This window comes from Mesocricetus auratus, unplaced genomic scaffold, assembly GCF_017639785.1.
Source record: "Mesocricetus auratus isolate SY011 unplaced genomic scaffold, BCM_Maur_2.0 Super-Scaffold_100013, whole genome shotgun sequence".
NCBI classification, from domain to species: domain Eukaryota; kingdom Metazoa; phylum Chordata; class Mammalia; order Rodentia; family Cricetidae; genus Mesocricetus; species Mesocricetus auratus.
Genome location: NW_024429196.1, coordinates 21524630 through 21549938, shown reverse-complemented (window position 1 = coordinate 21549938; position 25309 = coordinate 21524630). Strand labels below are relative to the sequence as shown.

Genomic DNA, 25309 nt, shown 5'->3' with positions numbered 1-25309 from the left:
AATCCAGAAGCACCAGCTCAAGGATGGCACCACTCACAATGGGCTGAGCCCTCCCCCATCAATCACTAAGAAAATACCCCACAGGTTAGTCTACAGCCTGATCTAATGGAGGCACTTTTTTTTTCCTTTTTCTTCCTTTCTTTCCTTCTTTCTGTCTTTTTTTTTTTTTTTTTTTGAGACAGGGTTTCTTTTTGTAGCCTTGGTTGTCCTGGAATTCAATCTGTATTTCAGGTGGCCTTGAACTCAGAGAGATTCACCTGCTTCTGTCTCCTGAGTGCTGGGATTAAAGGTATGCGCTGTCACCACCGCCTGGCATGGAGGCATTTTCTTAACTGAGTTTTCCTCTTCTTACATGGCTTTAGCTGATGTAGAGCTGACATAAAACTATCCAGCACAGTATTCAACTTTTCATTTGCATTCATATCTCATGAACCTCACCACAGGTGAGTAGCAATGCTGTATATAGAGTAATGTGGTGTCTATTATTTCTATTTTCCAGTTATGAAAGAGATTCCAAAGTTTAAAATCCTGTGTTTCATAGTCTCAGATATGAATAATTGGTGAATGGGAACAATATTAAGATTAATTTCAAACTTACATTTTGACTGTTTGATATTGTAAAGTGCAGTACATGTTTATTTAAGCTTACATTTTTAATCTAATGTTCACCATATTCTACTTTGCAGGGAATATTCAAGTGGGAATAGATAAATTCCACAATTCCCTGGGAATCACATTTTCAGAGATGGATAGGAGAAACTGAGGAGGATCATAATCCTATACTACCTCAAAGAATATGATGTCTGTTCCTTTGCAACTTTTGATTTCTTTTTTCAAATCAATTACTAACCAGTGTTTACCCAGACTCAGTTTAGTCATAGGATTTTTTCTCCACTTAAAAATTCTTGTCACCAAGCTGCATGGCATTCTCCTGCTGCCCCAGATATTTAGGAAGCTGAGGCAAGAGGACCACTTGAACCCAGGAGTTTGGAGACAGCTTGGAAAAATATGGTGAGCTCCTTTCCCTTAAAAAATATACATAAAATTTTTTTAAAAGTACATAAAATTGATAACCCAAAGAGCTTTTGTTTATAACATATATAACTACTTGTATAGTTAGAGATTTTCTTCAAGTTATTCAACAGATTTTTAAAATATTTTTAAAATGTAAAAATTCATAGGAATAACATTTTATAAAAATATCCTTCTAGAACAAAAGATTTAGCAGCAAGTGTGACATTGTATATTTTTTCAAGTCTTTTAACATCTGGCTTAACCAGGAGACAGCTACATTTTGATATATGTTTTCCTCCCTCAGTATATGATACCAGTTCTATGAATTCTGGAAAACTGCAGTACACCAATGAGAAAAAACAAAGAGGGCAAGAGACAAGGATTCCTTGTTGTCTTCATGACAATGCTGAGTGCCATTTTGTGACAAGGACATGTCTGAGAATTGTGTTTTGTGGCTGGTTATTGTGTAAACATCACAGAACACTTGCAGAGCTGGTTACCTGTGTTATTAGGATACAAAGTTGTTATACACTGTTAGACTGCAGCTTAGTGATCATGGATTTCTGGAAGGGTCTCACACTCATCCATACTCTGAGAACTGATGTTCTAGAATAGACATAGACACTGATGGATGCTGAAATGGCTGGGTCTACTCTATCTACCTTGCCTCCAAATCGATGGGATTCCTGATGAGATAAACAAAGGAAACACTTCACTTATAAAATAGCAACTTATACAAAAAGATTTTTCAGGCCAGGTAATAGTGGCATGCGCCTTTAATCCCAGGACTCATCAGGCAGAGGCAGGCCAATCTCTGTGAGTTCGAGGCTGGCCTGGTATACAGAGTGAGTTCCTAGACAGCCAGGACTGTTAACACAGCAACCCATCTCAAAAAACAAACAAAAAAATCTCAGTGTTGTGATAACCCAGAGCCTTGGATATATCAGACAAGCACTTTTCTACCCAACTATCCCCCACCGCCAGCTTCCTTTTCTAAATTTTTATTAAAACTTAGCAAGACCAAAAATATTCTTTCAATTCTACAGACACAAATTTTGATAAATGCTTTTAAAGCAGAGATAGAGACAGAGTGCCCTAAAGGCCTCTCAGAAGAAGTAACATTTGAGTTAAAACCTAGCTAATAAGAGACAGCCACACAAAACCGAGGAGAGTATGCCCTTTGAGCTATACAGCGATTTCCAGGTTAAAGTATTTATTTAGAGCAGGGCGTGTCTGCTCACACCTTTGGCCCCAGCACACTAAGGTGGAAGCAAGATCTGGAAGTTACGGTGATTCCCATATACAAAGCATGTTTGAGCCCTGTCCCCAAACATGAATCGTATTTACTTGTCTGCTTATCGCTTGTTTTTCCTACTAGGAAAAAGACTCCAAGAGGACACTCTTAACTTTCTTGTTTAGCAGGTGCTGGCAATCGGAGATACACATGAAAATATTTTTTAATATGCTCATTATATTTGAATTGTGTCTATTGTATTTGAATTGTGTATGTATTATAGTTGACTATATGAAAATTTGAAAAGCCATAGAATATAGTGCGCAAAAGGGAGAATGGTCCGAAATAAGTGAGAAAAACAGACTTCCAGTCACTGGTGGTCTCATAGGCGCGGGAAGGTGTGCTATGTGGGGAAACACTTAAAGTAGGAGAAGGGGCATGTTTCGCTTTATGTTTTGAAGCTACTTTAGCCCCATGGGAAGCTACAAGGGGAGCAATGGCAGAGGTCAAAGCAGTTAGGCTTCTTTTGTGTGGGTAAAGGTAATAGCAATGGACACAGGGAGGAGACAGGCAGTGTAGTGTGCTTTTGCTATTAGCATTGACATGACTTACTAATGGGATTACAGAAGGCTTTTGGATATGATTCACTTACAACTTTTGAGATTTACAATGGTGTGAAAATGATAGTGGCCCAATCCTCCCAGAGTGTAGATGGCTAAAAGCTGAGCACAGCTTAATGCTGTTAAGAGGGCTAAAATAAGTCCTAGCAGCTGTAAACGTACCTTGTAAGTTTGTTTTAATTAAGCTCAGCTGTTGACTGGGTTGGTTTAATTTGACAGAGCCTTCCTTTGGGTCCAGATACTACACGGCCGTATCAACTCAGCAGAATCTCCTTGTGTGATCCAAACAGATCACTTCTCTCCAAAGTGAGTCTACCTGCATCCAGTTTTGAGATCCTGCTCTGTAGTGGCAGGGAGTGAAAGGAAAAGGAGTAGGGCTTGGTTGGGTTCAACTGCTGAGGAACAAGAGTAGGAAAGAAGCTATCTGTGCACACTAACCCACACAGCACAATTTTTTGCACTTTATAAAGTGCACGCCATGCCTTTGGGAGGAGACTCAGAGCACCGGGCAGGGAGGCAATCCTGGCACGCAGCCTCCAGGAGTCAAAGCAGGTATGGTACCAGGAGGGGCGGGGCCACAGCTAGCTCCCGTTACCAGGCCCCGCCCCTTATTGGGGGGGGCCCAACGTGCCGCGCATGCGCACTGGCTACTACGGCTGGGGTCAACCTCCCCTGACGTCAGGACGCTTCACTGGTTCCAGCCTCCCAGCTCCGGAGTCCCTCGCGGGCCGGGGCGGGGCGTCTGGCCAGCTGAGCTATTCGGGCTGACCGCGCCAGTTTGAATGAAAGCTCCGCAAGATGGCGGCGGCCGGAGCCGAGGCACCGAGAGGTGAGAGTGGAGAGCGGTGTCACCGGCCGCCAGGTCCGCTCCCGAGGCCCGAGCCCAGCCGGATGGCGGCGATGTGGGCGGGACGCCGCGGCGCGGACACCCCGAGCGCGGTACGCTCGCGGCGGGCTACGGGCCCGGGACGCGCCGGCTCCGTGCGAGCGTGGTTCCGAGTCCCGCCCGCGGGCCCGGGTCCTCGGTGGCGTGTGTGCGCGCTCCGCCTCTTTGAAGGGTGAGCAGGAAAAGCTCGCGCTCCGCTGCCCTAGCGGTCGCCGCCCTCGCGCGGTGGGAGCGGGGGCTGAGGTGCGGTGCCCGCGGACGAGCCGGCCTGGCGTCGCTGTGAAGTGTCTCCCCGCGAAAGTGGATGTCTGCACACACGGCCCCGAGCTCCTGGAAACTTTGGGGGGCCCCGGCTGGAACTTGTGGGTTATTTATGTGGATGTTGAAGCGGGGGACACACAGTGCGCGTGCGTGCGCACGAGTCGCGCGCCCTTTGAAAGTCCGGGTTTTGTAAAGCATACTGGAATGAGAAGGTCGTTCTCCAGCTTACTTTCCTCTGCTCCACACAAATGGTGACACTTTATTATCCCCGTCACTCTACTTCCTTGAAGCCTTGCGGGGGAGGAGTGGTGGAAGGACTTTATAAACGGGATGTCATAAACTAATCCGGACAATGAAACTTTTTTCTTCATCATTATAGGCTGTGAGCTTTTGTAAACCAAGTGTTTGCACATAAAAACAAAAAAAAAATCCCGAAATGCTCAAAATGTAGCATTTCTGTTGAGAGATGTGTCGTAATTACACATAATGGGCGTCATTATGACATTTTCATTCGAATACCTACCTGTGCTACCGAATTCAACGCCACTCTCCATTATAGGGTTGTGTTTTTGGATTATCAGCTACGAGTGAAAATGTTAAAGCCACAAACACCTTGGGTACATAATAACCAAGAGGTCTCTCTCCTTTGCAGAAAATTAGCTAAGGAGATTAGCCTTACACAAAACAGCCATAAGATTTTTAGATGTACCTGTCCTACCCCCAAATCACACCTAACCAATATGTATTTTGGCAATTTGAGGAAAAGACTTTGACTTTTACGAATGCCAGAAATAGTGATTTTCATTGTCTGGAGTGGGGAAATGGTGCTCAGCAGTTTCCTTTAACGAAGTCCTAATGTGGGGGGAGGATGAAGGGATGTGGGAAAGTTAAAACAGGTTCTCCCTTCCCTGAAATCCACCTCGCTTGCCTGCTACCTTGAAGAACTATTAAATACATCGTGATGAACGAAGGATACATTTTGTTTGGTCACCTCTAGTCACCGTCCTCACTTTGTTTTCAGTGAATGTGATACCCAGAAAGCTTGGGCCCTTCCTAAAATTGTGTAGCTAGATGGCCCCCCAACAAGTAGGGTAGAGGGCTTTTGATCATCTAGTATTTATCCTCCTACTAGCCATACAGTGAAATTTTACATTTTCTAGACATCATTTGTGTAGTTACATTTTAAATTCTGTTTGGAACACAGTTCATTTCTGGCCTGGGTAAGGTTATTGTTAGTATGTCTGACTTTCAAATCTTGTTTATGGATAATTTACATTGAGTTTCTGTTTTGTAACTGCTGGCTTGAAACAGTGCAGGAAGTGAGCATTATAGGGCTCAATATTCTCTCCATTTAAAGTAGACATTTCTATTTTATGTATGTTGATAATACATCTCACCGTGGGCAAAATAAATGAAATTCAGATTTCTTGTGGTTTTCCTGAAATGGGCAAAGTAGGATATGGATTTAACTACAGAACTATATTTCAGGTTTAAAATCTTACTGTGTGATTAAAAGAAGCAAAGGTTACTTTTAAATTGTGATTGTTTAGAATATATTTTAGATATATTTCTAATAATATATTAGAACAGTTACATTCTGTGTAGAATATAATGGAACAGTAAAAAATATTACCTTTTTGCTCTTGCATTTATTTGTAATCTTAAGAAAGCTTAGACATGAAATATTTTAAGTGGTCAAGCAAGAATTAGCCATTGCCAATAAAACAATAGGATAGAAGTCCAATTCATCAAAAATAGATCTTTTTCACGTAGCTTTTTCCTCAAACACACATGATTGGCTTCTTGTCATGTTCGTTTCTAGACTGTAAAATTGTCAGTTAGGAGGTTTTTAAGTTTTTGTTTCATCCTAGTAGCTATTTTATTAGTAAAGAATTCTATTTTCTTATTGTAGCCTGGTGTGTGCCTTGCCTAGTTTCACTTGATACTCTTCAGGAATTATGTAGAAAAGAACAGCTCACATGTAAATCGATTGGAATCACCAAAAGGAATCTAAACAATTATGAGGTGGAGTACTTGTGTGACTACAAGGTAGTAAAGGTAAGGCAATATCTAACCTTGATAGAGACCTATTCCCACTCAGTGTTTCATGTCCCTTTATAGAGACCTATTCCCACTCAGTGTTTCATGTTTCCTGATAGAGACCTATTCCCACTCAGTGTTTCATGTTTCCTTGATAGAGACCTATTCCCACGCAGGGTTTCATGTCCCTTGATAGAGACCTATTCCCACTCAGGGTTTCATGTTTCCTGATAGAGACCTATTCCCACTCAGTGTTTCATGTTTCCTTGATAGAGACCTATTCCCACTCAGGGTTTCATGTTCCTTGATAGAGACCTATTCCCACTCAGTGTTTCATGTTTCTCTAGCATAAAAGTAGCCTTAAAAATAAGCAAAGCCCTTCTTTCTGTTTAAGGTTGTAAGTCATAGATTTTCTTATGCATTGTCATCGTTTTATCAAATAACACTGAAGGGATTATGAAGTATAAAGTGCTCTCTCATTAGAATATTTAGGGTATTTATATCATCCTCATCCAACTCTTGATTATCTATCTCCATATGGATTTCCAGAGCAAATGTTTTATGTCAGACTGACTTTTCCTGTAATTCATGTTCCTGGATCATATTTCCCATAATCACCTGGAATGAACCCGAGGTTACAGGGCAACTGTAGAATTAGTGAATGTCCTCCAGAAGCATCATGATTTATATTTCCTGCCATCCTGTCAAACTCCTGTGTGTTATAAGTTACGGCATGATAAAAATGAACTGGCTGGCATAGTCATTTCAAACCTTTGTTTCATATCTTACAACTTCAGCAGACTAATTTAATTACTTTGTGCTTCCCTTCATTCATGTTAAAATGAGTTGTTCTAGGAAGCTCTTTGATCTAAAAACCTGTAATTATAATTTTTTGTAATTCATTTACATGTAGCTTCCTCTGAGAACTGGTCATTAATCTCAGTTCTTGCAGATAAACAATCAAGAAATCAAGAATCCTTTAATGTGATCCCCTCCCTTTGCCGAGCCCTTCAGTAAGTCCATTTCTTCTTTTGAATGCCTGTCTTCCTGTGGTAGCATTGTCTTCCCCTGCAGAGATCTTAGTCTAGCCTCTCCACCAGCACCCTAGACTGATCAGCCTAGCTGAGAATATCATCTGATCATATGCACTAGCTCCATTAGAACTTACTTTTAAACTGTGCCTGGTGGCATAGATCTGTAATCCCAGCTAAACAGGTGACTCTCAACAGGTTCAAGCCCATCCTGGGCAACTTAGACTCTTTATAATTTTTTCTAGAAAGGTTATTAACGGGAACTACAGATCAGTGGCAGAGTATTTACCGTGCGAGCATAACGTCCCAACAATCTCTCCACTCTGGGCATGGCGGGGAGGGGAGACGACATAGGACACACTAGCAAAAACCCAAACCAACCAGTTTCTACATTCTCACGTTGCTTAGTTCTACTTGACGAGACTTTAAGCTGTTGCTTTCTTTTTTCTTATTCATAGCAATGTTTTCCTAGTATTGATTCCTACTTTGGGCCTTTTTCTCTCTCCTTGTTCTCTCTCATTCAGCTGAAGACTCCTGTCTTCTGCCTCTATGAATGTGAGCCTTTAGCATTCAGTCTACATTCACTAGTTATCTCTTTCAAAAAGGTTACAGTTTTTTCCTGTCTAATACCCCAGGACTTTGCCTGAACTTGTGGCTTCTTTTTAGTTAAACAGGAGCTGGCTTTCAGTTTAGTCCCAGGCTGGCCTTGAACTCAGCCATCATTGCTCTAGCCTCTCCAGTGCAGTAGTACCTACGTAAACTCTATTCTCCAGTTTTTTTTGTTTTTTTTTTTTGTTGTTTGTTTGTTTGTTTGTTTGTTTTTTGTTTTTTTTTTGTTTTTGGTTTTTCAAGACAGGGTTTCTCTGTATTGTTTTGGAGGCTGTCCTGGAACTCTCTCGGTAGACCAGGCTGGCCTCGAACTCACAGAGATCCGCCTGCCTCTGCCTCCCAAGTGCTGGGATTAAAGGCATGCGCCACCAATGCCCGGCTATTCTCCAGTTTCATATCTTTTAAATAGTAAGCTCTTTTTTCTTTTCTCTCTCTCTTTCCCTCTGTCCCTCTCTTTCCTTGTTTTTGTTTTTGTTTTTTTATTTTTTTAGAAAGGGTTTCTCTGTGTAGCCCTGGCTGTCCGGGAACTGACCTGAAACTCACAAAGATCCTCCTGCGTTCTGGGATTAAAGGTGTGCATCACTACCGCCTGCTTAAGCCCTCTTTCCACTCATTTGTATTAGTAAACATGTTCACATCTTCTCTAACCTTTAGATAGCTTCCTTTGGCCGCCTCTACTCACACACGTATATCTTTTCTTTCTTACTTCATTAACAAAAATTACTTTTATTGAAATATAATTTGCTTCTTTAAAGTGTACAGTTCAAATCTTAATATATTCCCAGTGTCAGTCAATTTTAGAACATTTTTTCATTACTCTAAATTTTTAAATTTTTATTACTGCCTGAATTTCAATTACCAGCCCTAAGCAACTGCTAAATTTATTTTCTGTTTCTGTAGAGTTGCATGGGGACCTCCCCTCCCCTTCTTCCTCTCTCCTCAAGTTCTGTGTGCCGGAGGAGGACATCAGGTGTCCTTTTCTGTCACTGCCTGATTGCTTTGAGGCCAGGTCTCCAGCTCAACTTTGAGGTAGGCTGATAGACAGCAAGCCTCAGGGATCATCCCGTCTCTGCCCCTTAGCCCTGGGATTACAGGTGCATGTTGCTTCATCTGGCTGTTGGAACTCGAACTCGGGTCCTCATCCTTAGGGAGCAAGTGTTCTTACACAGTGGTCCATCTCATCCTTGTCCTCTTCATTGTATGTGCAGAGAACAGTACATGTTTCTTAGTAATTGGCTCGATTTACTTTGAAAAATGGTTTTTGGTGTATTTTAGAATATTGGGAACTAAACTGAGAGCCTCTCATGTAGTGGGTATGTGCTCTACCACTGACTTAGGTTCTCTAACCCTTTAGTTTTCATTTTGAGATGAAGTTTCACTAAATTTGCCCAGGCTGGCCTTGAACTCACTCTGAAACTTAGAAAAGTCTTTAACTGTAGTCTTTGCTTTGTCGTCTGAGGAACAAGATTACAAGTTTTTAAGGCTCATCTGTGTGATAATGTATATTGTACTTCTTTCCCTTTCTGTTGCCAGATAGTTACACTGTGTGGATGCATCACATTCATCATGGGACAGACATTTGAGTTGTTTCCATCTGGGACCATTAGAATTAATGCTGTTATGGTTGTTTTATAGTTTCTGTATGGACATAGTTTTCATTTCTCCTGGAGTAGAATTACTAGGTCATAAGATATTTTTGTTTAACTCTTTTGGGCTGCCAAGCTTTTCCAGAGCTCTGTACCATTTTACTTCCACATCAGCAGGGTGTAAGAGTTTTAGTTTCTATGTGGCTATCCTCATGAGAAGTGCATCTCTTTGTGTTTTTATTTATGTGTCTCTAGGAATTAATGGTGCTCAACATCTTTTTATTGTGCTCTTACAGGACATTTGTATCTGTTGTGGTGAACTAAATATTCAGATCCTCTGCTCATTATATCGTGTGTGTGTGTGTGTGTGTGTGTGTGTGTAGTGCATTAGTGCATGCATGTGGTTGTGAATGCTTCTGTAGAAGCCAGAGAAAGACTGCCCATCTTACCCCTATTCTTTTAAGACAGAATCTTTCACTGAGCCAGATGAATTCCGTTTAGGCAAAGTTGACTGGCCATTGAGCTCCCAGAATCTGCCTCTCTATCCTTCCAGTGCTAGAGTTACAGGTCCATGCAGCTGTGTCCAGTGTTTTTTATGGGTGTAGGGACTTGAACTAAAGTCCTCACACTTTTATAAAAAGTGCCCTTACCCACTTAGCAATTCTCCAGGTCTCACCTCCCTTGCTTAGTTTCTAAAGTTTTTTCTAAATTATTTAATTATAATTAGTTGTATATTATGCATATGTATCCCTTGTCATATATATGATTTGTAAAAAATTTTATTTTATCCTGTGAGTTTTCTTTCCTTTTAACTTTTTTAACCCATTTTATTCCAGTTCGTGTATTTCTATCACTGACCATCTATTGTCAAGTTTTCTGTACTAGTTTATTACACTTACCATGGTTGGTTTTCTTTTCCTTTGAAACTCTTATCTATGGAAGACTCCCTAGATTTGAATTCTGGGTCCTGTCATTTATTTTGTAATCTTCAGCCACTTAGCATCTCTGTCCTCTAGTTTCTTTATGAAATAAGGGTAGGTAGAGGAACCATCTTACAGTTAATATTATAGTTAATATTAAATGGATTAATAGGAATTGCCTACAATAGATATTGACATTTAACAATGACACTAGTGTTTACTGTTAGTGCCATTTATTTTTAATATATATTTCTTTTTATGCTCTATACATGTTCCCAAGTGTATATATGTGCATGATCATGCAGGTGCCTATGGGAGACAGAGGATGTTAGATCCCTTGGAAGTGGAGTTACATGTAGTTGTGAACCATCTGATCTTCTGCCAGAGCAGCAAGTACTTTTGGTTTATGAGTCAGTCATCTCTCTAGCTGTTTCCCTCATTCCTGTTTCTTGTCACCAGCCGCCTACCCCAACTATTTTTTTAAAATGTTCTTCAGAGTCTCTTTGCTTCCCATCTATCTTTCCCCTAATTGTAGATAACTTCTTGGTCCTCTTCTCCAGCTGCTTGCTACGTAGCCTTTTCTAGCAGTTTTTGTTGGGGATTTGCTCACTTATAATAATTAGTGAGACAACTATACTCAGAGCAGAGTATTAAGTACAAAGTATTTAATTACAGTGAAGGTGAGTGTTGGTGAGGACCTAATTGTGGAGAGACTTGGCAGTTATCTATAAGAAACATATTGTAAACTTAGTTTTAAAGAATGAAAAGATAATGGGGGTAGAGTCCTGGTATAGAAGATAGCCCAACTCCTTCAAGGAATGGAAAATATGAATAGGACATCGTTCAAAGTTAAGATAAGATGAGGCTAGAGGGAGTGCAGCTCTTTACAGGCAAAAGGATTTTAGGCTTCATCTTGAGGGAAGCACAGAACCATGGAGTTTTTTAAACTACAGAAATGGTATGACAAGAGAACATTGCTCTGCTGTTATGTCTTCAGTGGGTAGAGTGCCAGGAGGGTGTTACAGCAGTCAAGGCAAAACAATTGAAGAAGAGAAGAGCACAGGACTGGATGAAGAACCCTGGGGAGTAAGGCTTACACCATTAACTGGCAAGAAAGGTAATAGGAAATCTGGAGGTGTACTAGTGGGACCAGGAAGAAGAGATAATGTCAGTAAAAGAGCACTGAGCAGTTGATAAAACCTGAAGAATATACTGAAGCTAGCAGTCAAAGGGCCATTCATGTCCTATGAATGGTTTCTGTGTTAGCATGAACAGAAGAGCCAAAAGAACAAAGTGAAGAATAAGTAGGAGGTATAAGAACATAGAGTATGGGGCTGGAGAGATGGCTCAGAGGTTAAGAGCACTGACTGCTCTTCCAGAGGTCCTGAGTTCAATTCCCAGCAACTACATGGTGGCTCACAACCATCTACATTTCAATCTGGTGCCCTCTTCTGGCATGTAGGCAGACTACTGTATATGAAATATATAAATAAATCTAAAAAAAAAGATGTTACATTTCTTTATAAAAAAAAAAACATAGAGTATGGAGCCTTCAAGCATCCTACTCTCGGAGAGAGAAAAAAGATAAAATGGTGTTTATAGTTTTAAAGTTGTATTAAAAATTGAGTCATAGTTTTATGTTTTAGAACATTTTTAATGTTCTAAAAGGCTATGTGCTAAAATCTACTCTTATGAGCTCAGAAATTCTTTAGCTATACAAACATAAGTCCAAGGAATCTTGGTTTTATGTTGCTTTTGAAAAATGGGAGGTGTTGAAATGTTATTTAGAACTAGTCGTGAGGCAGAAACCAAAGAGTTGTACATAGAAGAATAATTGATAAAGTACATCTATTATAGCTGTATTGACTTATGTTTAATATCCATAAGAGACTGGAAGTTAGGAATAAAGGCCATATCTACTAAATATGAAGAAGTTAGTGGGTGGAAGACCTTGACCCTAAAGCAGTCTGATGTAAAGCAACCTGAAGTAACCAGCTTGGGAAATGGGAAATTCTATCTGATACCACTCAGTGGTGTAGATGAACGTAAACAGTGTATACTGTGGTGGCTTTGTTTCAAGTGCTTTATCATTTTTCTGCATCAGTATTAGTGCCATGTTGTTCCTTCATACAGACTAATTGAGGATAATACTCTGGGTGCTCATACTTTTCAAGGAAGAACAATGACCTACTTACAATGATGGGCGTTGTCCCTTGAAAAATTCCTTAAAGTATATAGGTATCTGTGCATGTCTAGAAGCACTAATATACTTACCACCTGGCACAAACAAAATAGTCTAAATCTAACAGTAGATTAATATTTCTGAAGGACAAGGCACATTTGTTTGTTTGTTTTAATTAGACTGCATTAAACTGCAACACCCCCCCCACCCCACCCCCACCCCCGAGACAAGGTTTCTCTGTGTAACAGCTCTGTCTGTCCTGGACCTCTATAAACCAGGCTGTCCTTGAACTCACAGAGATCTCTGCCTCCTGGGTGCTGACATTAAAGGCATGCACCACCACCGCCCGGCAACTTCATTTTTTTTTTAAAGAAACTATTTTTTAATGTATTTTTTTTTATTTGTGTATGCGAGTGTTTTGCCTGCATATACATCTGCACCACATATGTGCCTGGTACCCAAGGAGGTGTGGAGCCTCCATATGGGTGTTGGGAATTGAACCCAGGTCCTTCACAATAACAGTAAATATTCTTAACCACCGAGCCAACTCTCCAGCCCTATAATCCAGATTTTAAGTAGTATAAAAGTAGAACTTTTAGCCGGGCATTGGTGGTGCATGCTTTTAATCCCAGCACTCGGGAGGCAGAGGCAGGTGGATCTCTGAGTTCGAGGCCAGCCTGGTCTGTAGAGCAAGTTCCAGGACAGCGTCCAAAACAATACAGAGAAACCCTGCCTCGAAAAACACCAAAAAACGTAGAACTTTTAGAAAAGACTTCCCTATGGTTGCATAGATTTTTGTTGTTGTTGTTGTTCAGGATCTATAACTCAGGTCTCAGATTCCATCTGTCTTTCTGTCTGTCTATCATCTGATTTAGTCACATGTCAGTGTTTTGCCCACATGGATATAAGTGTACCATGTGTGTGCAGTGCCTGCAGAGCTCAGAAGATGTATCCCCTGAGCTGGAGTTAGACAGTTGTAAGTTAGGAGCCAGTGCTGTTAACTGTGGAGCCATCTCTCCAGCCCCTCAGAATTCCTTTTCTATTAGTTACTGGCACAAAACCCTTCTATCAATTACGTTCTCAGCTATGTCAGATAATACCACTGGTGTTGTGGCATGAAAATGGAATATGGTTATCACAAAAAATGGCAGAAGAAAGTAATGGAAATGTAGATTTTTTTTTGATGGGCAGTTATAGGACATCTGACCCATAATGATTTCCATCTTTGTTTTAGTAGTATTGGTTATGTTATTTTGGCATTTAAAATTGAATTGCCTTCATTGATACTTATTTCACATATTGCCTATTTATTTATTTTTTATTTCATATATACATATGGTATGATAAAAGCCAAGAAACTTTTTGGCTTTAATTTTGAATTATAGGTTATTGAATTAATTAAATTTGCTTTATAAATCAGTGGTTCTCATAAAGTAATATTATTTTTCAAAAATCGAAATCTTTTTTAGATTTTAAAAATGAAAAATGCCTTATAAAAGACTACAAACCAGAAATAAAATATTAATATTTCCAAACCGTTTTGTCAAAATCAATCTTGTTTTCTAAGTATATTTCCTGTACAGAAATTGATTAGTTACCAATGTGGTCAATGTATAAGCCTCAGTCATCTTAAATACAAGAGACTTATCCCTGATTAACCATTACAGTTATTCAGGAAGTTAACTTTAATGATGTTTCATTTCATTCAGGTAGTAATTTAATCTTGTAACCTCTAGCTAGCACTTGTCTGTCATTGTTTTCGCCAGTAAAAGGACCAATGTTGTGTTACCTTCTTCTGGTATCAAAAGTCAAATTAAGAATTATGGGAATAGATGAGTTCAGACAATGCCAGTTGGATCTCCTATCTACTTTTGTATGAGTAGATCTGGGACCAACAATCCCAAATTATCATTACCTGACTGAAGGAAGAAATCTTTAGGTCTTAGTGAGGCTCAGTTTGACACACTTTGGTGTTAAGAGAAGCTTTTTCTTTGCTAGCCGCTTTGGTTTATCACCCGCCAGCCGCCTGGGCTCTGCCACATTCTAGTCCCCAAATAATCACACAGGACGCTGTATTAATTATGAAGCTGTTGGCCTTGCTTGTCTCTTACTGGCTAGCTCTGATTTAAGTAATTACCCCATAATTGTTAATCTAAGTATGTTTCTTACCGGAGAATAGTTCCGGGCTCCTACCCATGGCGTTACATGTCGACTCTCTTGTCTTTCTCTTTCCCAGAATTCTCCTGGACTCCTAGTCCCTCCTATCTAGGTTTCCTATAGGCTCAACAGTACTTTATTGACAAATGCACAGGACTTCCCCCAACACTTTGGTGTATATCTAGGCTTTCTATTTCTTCTCTCTGGAATGACAATACATACATACATTATATGTACTGCATATCCTCAGATAATAGTAAAACACATTTTTAACAGAAAAGACCCAAACATATTTGGAACAATTTTTAGAATGAAACAGTTCTTTTAATTCATAGTCACTACTGATGGATGAATAGAACATAACAAAATATTAGGTACTGATAATGAGGATAAAATAAGCTCACATGTGGATATGCAACTATTCTTGAACTGCATTGGTACTTTAGCAATATGCCAAAGACCATAAATCGTTTGTTCTAAGTTATGGGTTAGGGATGGGGTTATAACTCAGTGTAATGCTTCTCTGGCGTGTGTCAGGACCAGAGCTTGAGTTCTAGTACTGTGTGTGTATTGGGCAGTGGTGGGTGGGGGGAGGGGGTGATTAATAGATAGTAAAACAACTATTATGCCCACTCCTTAATATTAAAAATTTCTGAAATTTTCATAGGCAAATTTATTGCAATAAGTAATTTTTTTTAAATATCAACAAGTTAAGAAAGCAACAGGTTAGCAAAATGGCTTAGTACGTAGAGGCTCTTGCCAGACAGCCTGTATTTAGTCCTTGAGACCCACCTGGTAGAAGTAGAGAACCAACTCTTGCATGTTGTCATCAACCTGACACATGTATTGTGTGCACCCATACAAGTATATACATATACACAAATGTCATGTAAAAGATTTAAAAACTAATGATGTTTAATCACCCTGATATTTTTTAATTTTAATATGCATTGGTGTTTTGCCTGTATGTATGTCTGTGTGAGGATGTCAGATCTCTTGCAACTGGAGTTATAGATATTTGTGAACTGCCTTGTGGTTCCTGAAAATTGAACCCAGGTCCTCTGAAGGAACAGCCAGTGCTCTTAACCACTGAGCCATCTCTCCAGCCTCCCCCCCCCCCACTTTGATATTTCAGGAGCATTTCTCAGCTACTTTATCTTAGGGCCTATGGGATGTGCTAGCTATTCTAAGATGAAGAAAGGTTACTAAAAGACATCACTTTTGAATTTACTCCTGTACATTAACTGCCTTTTAAGTTAAGTCCCTAGCGACAGTGTCTACAGAACTTAAGAAAAGACAGTAGTTACTTTGTGTAAAGAGATTAAGAAACCATGGTAGCCAATAACATACTGGTGATAAAAAGTGGACCTTTGCTGTCCTTCATGCCTCCTACTTCAGCTACTATAGGTTTCTCTTAATGAGGTCAGCGTTTATTAGAATATTAATGTCTGATAGAAATAGGATGTGAGCTACAGTGTCACTTTAATTTCTTGGTAACCACATGCAAAGTGGTAACTGGTTTCACTAATATATTTAATTCAACATACAGTCATTTTTAAAGGTAAAGATATTTTGCATCTCCCATTCTTCAAATTCAGTGCAGTAGTTATACACAAAGTCTATCATTTGAGAGTAGCCACATTTCAGAGCTTTTTTGGGGGGGGGGAGATAACAGGCTTTCTCTGTGTAGCTTTGTAAACCAGACAGACCTTTAACTCACAGAGGTCTGCCTGCCTCTGCCTCCCAAGTGCTAGGATTAAAGGTGTACACCACTGCTACCCAGCGAGAGTAGCCACATTTCAGGTTCTCAGTAGCTACATGTGGCTAACAGTGACTGTTTTATCCAGTTTATCTTTAGAACAACTAAGGGGATGTGTGGGCATGGCATTGAGGATCTAAGTTCCCACATGTTCAGTGAACATTATTAGAGCCCTTAGAAAATGCTTGCAACTGTACTGGCCATGGGAGCCACTGCCTTAATGTTCGCTTTGGAACCACCTGTTTCCATGACCAAGGTAAATAATTTTTTAGTTTGACCTAGTACTATTTAGTAAAACGGTCATAGGTTTCGGTGCCTTTATCTTTCCCTAGATAGGACTCTTTGGCCTGTTGTCGATGTTACATTCCGCTAACTAGTGTGTTTCAGATAGCATACAAAAGTTATGTTTGTCTGATTATACTTTACTCTTAGAAACTTGTGGCTCTTCTGTCATTTTGAATTATTAAGAGAGATGCTATTATAGAGACTATTATAATCTAATTTGTATTTTTTTTCTATTTTAAGGGTGTGGAATATTATCTTGTAAAGTGGAAAGGATGGCCAGAGTCTACAAATACTTGGGAACCCTTAAGGAACCTCAGGTGTCCACAACTGTTGCAGCAGTTCTCCAGTGACAAGAGTACTTACTTATCTCTGGTAAAGAAAGGCAAGGCAAACACTCCAAAAAACAGTAGCAAACCCTTGCCACCAGCTGTCTCTGAGTACATTGTAAGGAAAGCCAAGCAAAGAATAGCTCTGCAGAGATGGCAAGATTACCTCAACAGAAGAAAGAACCACAAAGGGATGATATTTGTTGAAAATACGGTTGACTTGGAGGGCCCACCTTTAGACTTCTACTACATTAATGAGTACAGGCCTGCTCCAGGAATCATCTTAAACAATGAAGCTACCTTTGGATGTTCGTGTACAGATTGCTTCTTTGAAAAGTGTTGTCCTATTGAAGCTGGAGTTGTTTTGGCTTATAATAAGAACCAACAAATTAAAGTCAAACCTGGCACTCCCATCTATGAATGCAACTCAAGGTGCCAATGTGGACCTGATTGTCCCAATAGGATTGTACAAAAAGGCACACAATATTCCCTGTGCATCTTTAGAACTAGCAATGGCTGTGGCTGGGGTGTAAAAACCCTTGTGAAGATTAAAAAAATGAGTTTTGTCATGGAATACGTTGGAGAGGTACATTAAATCCATCCTATGTATATGAGCTTTATACTACTTTATTAATGTAAATACTTGATATATTTTGATGTTATCATTCGCAGGTATGTAGAAATTCATTTTCAGGTTTAGGAGAAAGGTTCACTGTTATAGTTAAAAATGTAAACCTTTATATGAGCAAATATGTAATAAAATAGGCTAATAGTTGGCATTCAGTCATAATCACTGACAGGAGAGAGAGAGAGAGTGTGTGAGAGAGTGTGTGTGTGAGTCAGGGTTTCTCTGTGTAGCCCTGGATGTCCTGGAACTCACTCTGTAGATCAGTCTGGCCTTGAATTCAGAGATCTACTTGCCTCTGCCTTTGGAGTGTGGAGTGCTGGGATTAAAGGCATGCACCACCACCACCCGGTGCCCATATTTTTTAAGCATAACTGTATTTACACAAAAGTTTTAAGATGGAAGCCAGGCCTACTTACATACATGCTGACATTGAAACTTTGAAGTTACATTTATTCCATTATTTGGTCCAATATGATTACATTTCTTTTCCTATTTTGTATCAATATAAAGGATATTACTGCGTAGAAAATGTTTTATGAGTATTGTCAAATATATACAAAAAGCACTTATTATATCTAAAAAACATTGCCCTGAACTCCAAGCCACTTGGAACTGCAGAACATTCTCTAATTACCAAGTACTAGCATTTTTACTTTGATAATTATTATGTGCATAAGTATTAAAGTAGTAGTCATCATGGACCACAGCTAAGTACCTTAGTATGTTAACCCCCTAATCTTCAACTCTATGAAAGAGGAGTATTTCCACTACTACAAATGAAGAAACTGAGGCACAGAGATTTTTAGCTTACTCCAGCAGCCAGATTTAGTTGATAATATGTATCTCTTTGACAACTATTGGTGTCTTCAGTTGAACTAATGATCAGACTTAATTTTAAGAGAACTACAGATAGCATGACAGATCCTGTGGAGAGGGACGGAACCTACCCAGTGCCTGGTGTTCTACTGCTGAATTGCATCCCCAGCTCCTGGGTGATAATTTTGATTTGAAGCATTTCTTGAATATCTGTTCTTAAAAGCAAAGCTTCCCAAATGGTCTATTGCATATTTAACAAAGTTTCTGTTTGGTAACCGGTTTCTGTTTGTTATTACTCATAGATAGGCACATTATGCCTTCAGAACAGTGGTTCTCAATCTGTGGGTCGGAACAACCCTTTCACAAGGATGGCATAGCAGATATTTACATTATGATTCATAGCTGTAGCAAAATTACAGTTATGAAGTAGCAATGAAAATAATTCTATAGTTAGGGGTGACCACAGCATGAGGAACTGTATTAGAGGTTGGAAACATCAAAAAGGTTGAGAGTAGCCACTGCTGTAGCACATACTGAGAGTGCATACTCTTGGAATTTTCTGTTCATCTCTTCCCTGGAGAGCATACATGGAGAGCTTCTCACACAGCCTGATTGTAATGAATGTACCATATTTCAGCCTATCTTAAATTTCAGTTTTAGTCTTTTATCCCATCACTTTCCCTCATTTTTATACTTTTTTCTATCTAGATTTTAGTTTGTATGAATGTTTGTTTTGATGACACTAGAATTTCTTTTTAAATATTTGGGTCAGTGTTAATAGCTTACTAATATTTCTTTGGTGCCACAGTAGCTACATAATATTCTATGGCTTTGCAAAACCACCATGTCACCTGTAGTCCCAGCTACTCAAGAGGCTGAGGTAGAAAGATCTTTGGAGTCCAGAAGTTTGAGAGACCCTATCACAAAAAAAGCCTATAAAGCTAACTCTATTGTTATTGTACTTTTTTTTTCTCTCCTTAGGTAATCACAAGTGAAGAAGCTGAAAGGCGTGGACAGTTATATGACAACCAAGGAATCACATATCTTTTTGATTTGGACTATGAATCTGATGAATTCACAGTGGATGCAGCTCGATACGGAAATGTGTCTCATTTTGTGAATCATAGTGTAAGGAACACTTATAGATAAGATAGATAATTCAAGTTAGTGCTGTCTGGATGATTTTTCCATAATTGAAAGATAAATCATTTTTATGCAGCCATTCATAGTATTTTAATATAACGGCTTCTCTTGTTAAGTCAGGACATTATTGCTGTAATATAAACATACATAATGCGTTGTTTAACAATTACTATGTTCTATCACAGTCTTTATATCTCACTTCATTTAAACTTTCCAATAACTTTATAGGATATATAGATAACTTCATAGTTGATGAGGGGAATTTAATAAGCAAAGGAGTTAAGTAAAAGTTTTAAAGAACCTTAACAAAGTTATCTTACAGAAGTTAATACTACTAAAGTTAATACTACTAAATTTTACACTGTGCAGTAACCCTTTACCTTAGCCACATTTTATTCTCTGTAGTTTGTTACCTAGTTAGCTGTAGTCCAGAAATACCCAATGGGAATTTCTAGAAATAATTCATTCATAGTTTTAAATTGTTTGCTACTCTGATTAGCAGCTGAAGTCTCCTGCTGGAGACATGGCCCATCCCTTTGTCCAGTGTGTATACACTGTGATATGCTACCTGCCAGTCACTTAGTAGCTCTCTGGGTTATATGATAAACCATCATATTATTACTTGTGTTCAGGTGACCTTATTTTACTCAGGAATTGCCCAGAAGCATAAGATTAGTAATGCTAGCGGTTTGGATTTGCTAAAGTGTTTTCTTCAAGCAACAAGGTGAAAGTACAATTAAGATATTTCATAGAGACAGACCACTAATATAACTTAAAATTGTTCAGTTTTTGTTAGTTGTTAATCTCTTATTGTGTCTGAATTAAAGTTAACTTCTTATAAGTATATATGTATAGGACAAAACCCTAGCAATATAGGGTTTGGTGCTATCGGCAGTTTTGGTCATCTACTGAGGATCTTGGATTATACCCCCATGAATATGGGAGGACTGTACAGCTTAAGGTAACAGGGTTGTTTTTTTGTTTTGTTTTGTTTTAAATGTCAGTATGTTAACATCTTTAAATAAAATTTAAGGATTTCTAGAGCATTCTAGCATTTAGGACTATTTCCCTAAATTATAAATTAGTATTTGTAACTTTCAGTTCATGTTTGAGCAAGGTACATCTGCAGTCTTTTTAAAGATGTGTGTGTGTGTGTCTGTGCACACGTGTGTGCACGCGTGAACGCACACAAGTGTCTATGGAGGCCAGAGGGGGCAGGCATCAGACCCCCTGGAGCTGGAGTTACGCCAGACAATAAACCCATAAATAATAAAGGAAGTATGTCTTAGTATGTCATAAAGCTAATCTTAGAAGATGTAGCCAAGTTAAAATGTCTGGTGGATTGCTTACCAAGAGTTCTGTGTGAATAGCTGTGAAATGTAAGAGATTGTGTAGACTCCCTTTTGAATAATTTCTTCTTAATAACAAATTTGAGATTTAGCCATCCCTCAGTATCCCAGGGGATTAGTCCCAGGACCCCCTGCAGGTACCAAAATCTTTATGTTTCTTATGTTAAATTTGAGTAACCCATATATCCTCTTTTATATTTTTAATCATCTTTAGATTACTTCTAATGCCTAATAGAATGTAAATAGTTGTATTATTTATAGTCTGAGGACAAGATCACGTAGCCTGTACAAGTTCAAGACTGTGGTGTGATTTTTCTTTTTCTATATAATACTTTTATAATCTATAGTTAGTTGACTTTGCAGTTGGTTTAGTCCAGATGTGAGTCCCATGAGTACAGAAGGCCAGCTCTACTACCCAATACATACTTGCTACTCAGGGATGATTAAACACAAACTTAGATTTCTTGATGTGACTCCCTAGATCTTTCTTCTTGCATATTCTATAGTTTAGTGTTCTCGAAATACTGAACAAGTACAAGAACAAGTACAAATAAAAGTTTAAGCAATGAAACTGTGTAATAATAAAATTTGATTTCCGTGGTGCTGACTTTAAAATAATTAAACACACACACACACACACACACACACACACACACACATATATATGCCTTATTGAAATAGTTATAAGTGTTCATGTTATAGATGGAAATTAGATTAAAATTCTGCAGGAAAAAAAAGACTAAGACAAAAGCGACATACTGGATACTTGATTTGTTTTATTTTTTTGTTCTTTTATGTATGATTGTGATCTTATACATGAAAAGTGTATTTGAATGTGCATGTCATAGGAAGCTTAAGATGATCATGTGGGATTTTAACCATGCATGCGGTATGTAGAAGAGAACTTTGTACCCGTTTCACTTCAGCAGGTTTCGTTCTTTTTTAGTGTGACCCAAATCTTCAGGTCTTTAATGTTTTCATCGATAACCTTGATACTCGGCTTCCCAGGATAGCACTGTTTTCCACAAGAACCATAAAAGCTGGGGAAGAGCTGACTTTCGATTATCAAATGAAAGGTATGCTTTCCTTTGGATTGGTTTCAGGATGGCATTGAAGGCAAGTCTTTGGATCACAAACCAAATTAACATCGAAGATAAAAGAAATCAGTGATGGGGGAGGAAACCCAAAACAGGTCATATGTGGAGAAGATGAAACACATTACTCTATACTAATTTAAAAATCTTTAAAAATGAAAGAAATTGGAGGTTGTGGGGAGTGTCTATCACCTTAAGGTTCAAAGCCCATCTGTCAACTAAAGCTAACACTTGGTCTGTCCCCCAAGACACTGCAGCCTAATTTTTCTTAGGACTTCCATTTTGGAAGCTGACTTACCTAACACCTTTTCTCAATACTATTAGCATTAATAAAAATAGTTTTTGAACTTTTACTAGCAGATAAATATTGACAAGATTTAAAGTATGGTTTCAATTACATAATGCGTTCATGCAGAAATGGGTGCCCACAGAGGCCAGAAGGGAGCATGGGGTCCCCTGGAGCTGGAGTTTCAGGCAGTAGTGAGCTGCCTGACATGGGTACTAGGACCTGAACTCTGGTCCTCTTAGAGGAGCAAGGACTACTCTTTACCTGCTGAGCTATCTTCAAACCCTATTCTAAAATGTTTCCCTTTCTGTATTTATCTTCAGATTCAATTGACCATAGCCCTGCCAAAAAAAGGATCAGAACTGAATGCAAATGTGGGGCTGAGACTTGCCGAGGTTACCTCAACTGAAACTTAAGGAAATGGAGCTCATGGTTGTGTTTTGTTTTTTTCTAAGAACTGAAAAAGTATTTGGGATGCCTTTCTATCATTAAGATTATATGTATATGTTAATGTACAACTTGTGTCTCAAGATATTTGCAAAGTACATTACTGTTGCTTCTGAAGAGGACTGCAGGGCCACATAAATAGAATGTATTTGGTGGTTACATACTGACTATGGAGAGTGAACTATTTACAAATCACCATACACTTAGTTAAGAAATCTGAATAGACAAGTGTCCCCTTTAGTGTTTGAAAAGCAATGAGGCAATGGTTGTTACTATGAAACCTTTTACCATGACAAACAGATAATTCAGTTTAGGTAAATGTACAGATTTTATTTTTTTTACTCTATCGTTCCTGCTTAACACTCACTGATCTTGTATTTGAGACAAATAAGCGGCACTGAATTTTTTTTTACTATATTTTCTACTTTTACATTGAAACATTGGCATCTTAATGATATATTTCAGGTATAAAAGTAAATGTGAAAGCTTCTTTCAGCTTGATCTCATTTTGGAGCAATAGATACTATTACAAAGACTATGTCTGAACCTGAAATTCTTAAAAGAGTTTTTAATCCTGTTGAAGGAAAAATCTCTGACCACCTTCTCTGGAAGTCCATAGTGGCTGGCCATTATGCTTCTTTGAAAGGACATAACAGTATGACTAAGAGGACCGTTGGAGTGCCAGGCAGAGTAGGTGAGTACAAGAGAGCCGCAGCACGAGCGAGATGCACACTGAATAGCTCTCCAAACAGAAGAGCAAGACCCCTGGAGAGCACCTGCCCTAAACGGCAGTCTCATTCACATTGTTACTGTCACTGCCAGGCAGTTTTAACATTTCCTTTCCACTAAATTTAATTATTTTTGCATTTTCTGCATGTCCTTGAAAAGAAACCTATATTTGAACAGATACTTGTTTTATACAAGAAATTTTTAGAAAACTTGGCCAAAGTTATGTCTGATTGAACTTTCACTAACCTGTAGGGATTAGATGGGACTTCTCCCTGTGTAGTAAAACCCAATAAAGAAAAAACTTACTTTCATTTCTCTGGGTCTGGGAGTTCTAATCATAGTGTCCAGTGTGAAAAGAAAAAGTGCAGCAAATCCTTTCTTTTGGTGTCCTGATTAAGACTTCCCTAAGCTCTCTGCTCTGGACTTAATAGACTATCATAAACTCAAGCAAAATGAACTGAATTCTGCACTCCCTTTATCTTCCAAGCTCAACCTGTTTTGGGAGAAGCTACAGTGTTACTCAGAATATTGCCTTCACAAGGCTGTTTGTTCACAATACATAGGATACACTGTTTGCATGTTTGGGGCCTCATTGTATGTCTGCTACACAGTTTTTGGAATGTGTCAAGAAAATATATTTTTTTAAATTGCATTTCTTTCGTTTTTTGAGAATTTTTTAAAAGATTTATTTATTATAAATACAGTGTTCTACATGTTGCCTGAAGGCCAGAAGAGTGCATCAGATGGTTTTAGATGGTGGTAAGCCACCATGTGGTTGCTGGGAATTGTACTCGGGTCCTCTGCAAGAGCGGCCAGTGCTCTTAACCTCAAGAGTCATCTCTCTAGTCCCTTTCTTTGAGAATCTTAAAAGCATTCCAAGTCTGGTTTTCTCCTCCCCCTAAGACCAAGCTCACTTTGAAGTATTCTCAGGTTTAAAGATAAGATTTAAAAAAAAAATCAGTGTTTTGTCTAAATATTTGGTCTTATTTACTATTCAGGTTAAAAGAAGAGAGGACAAAGGGAACAAGATTGTGTCTAATAAATATGTGGCTTTGTTTTGTCCTTATTAGTAGAAATGTAATGGGTCTTTAAGATTTAGTGGGGTGGGGGTAGGTCTTGAGATAGGGTATCCTATAGCTCAGGCTAGCCTTAAATTTGCTGTATAGCTAAGGATTATCTTGAACTATCGATCCTCCTCCTCTCTCACCTAATGCTGGGATTATAGGCACTTGCCACCATGCCTAGTGTGAGATTTTTACTTTAAAAAGGACAAAACAAGTACACAAAATTTCATTCTAAGTTCCATACGTGTAACATACTTTGTTTCTGTATACTGTTCCATTACCTTCTTGTCGCCCCCCCCCGCCATTCCCCCATTACCTTTCTCTTATTCTTTCACTTTCTGACAGCTGTCTATCTAAATATAGGTGTGTATGTGTACACACTTCTTTATGGCTGTGATAATGGTGGTCAGTTCAACTCCAGCTTGATTCCTTCAAGTCACAAGTCCTAAGTGGACAGTGCCTTCTGTAACAGGGATTTGGAAATAGTCCTGACAGGAGCTTAAGCAGAACATAGGCTGGACTATGGAAGAACACTGCTTACTGGCCTGCTCCTAGACTCATGCTCAGCTTTCTTACACAGCCCAGGCATATCTGCCTAGGGATAGTACTGCAACCGTGGCATAGACTCTCCAATATCAATTTGCAATTAAGAAAATCTTCCATAGACATACCTCAGGCCAATTTGATGGAGACAGTTCCTCAATTGAAATTCTCTCTTCCCAGGTGACCCCAGGTTTGTCAAGTTGACAGCTGAAACTAACTATGATAATGTATATGTATTCATTTTGCATGGTTGACTCTGCTCAGTGTGGCTAGCCACTAGGTTTCTTGATGTATCTTGCA

The 25309-nt window shown here is 39.0% G+C and overlaps 1 protein-coding gene across 2 annotated transcripts; it reads left to right on the top strand.

Moving 5' to 3' along the window:
• Positions 1-3524: 3524 nt before the first annotated feature.
• Positions 3525-24054, top strand: Suv39h2 (suppressor of variegation 3-9 homolog 2). 2 transcript variants are annotated; one of them, XM_013121378.3, is made up of 6 exons: positions 3525-3697; positions 5928-6073; positions 16825-17496; positions 19336-19482; positions 21793-21922; positions 22550-24054. In XM_013121378.3, the coding sequence occupies exons 1-6, from the start codon at positions 3667-3669 to the stop codon at positions 22633-22635; spliced, it is 1212 nt and encodes a 403-aa protein (XP_012976832.1). In that variant the 5' UTR covers positions 3525-3666; the 3' UTR covers positions 22636-24054. The 2 variants fall into 2 exon arrangements, with proteins under 2 accessions (XP_012976832.1, XP_021089322.1); XM_021233663.1 differs by lacking the exon at positions 3525-3697 and adding an exon at positions 16388-16555 and having other exon boundaries at positions 5960-6073.
• The last annotated feature ends 1255 nt before the right edge of the window (positions 24055-25309 follow it).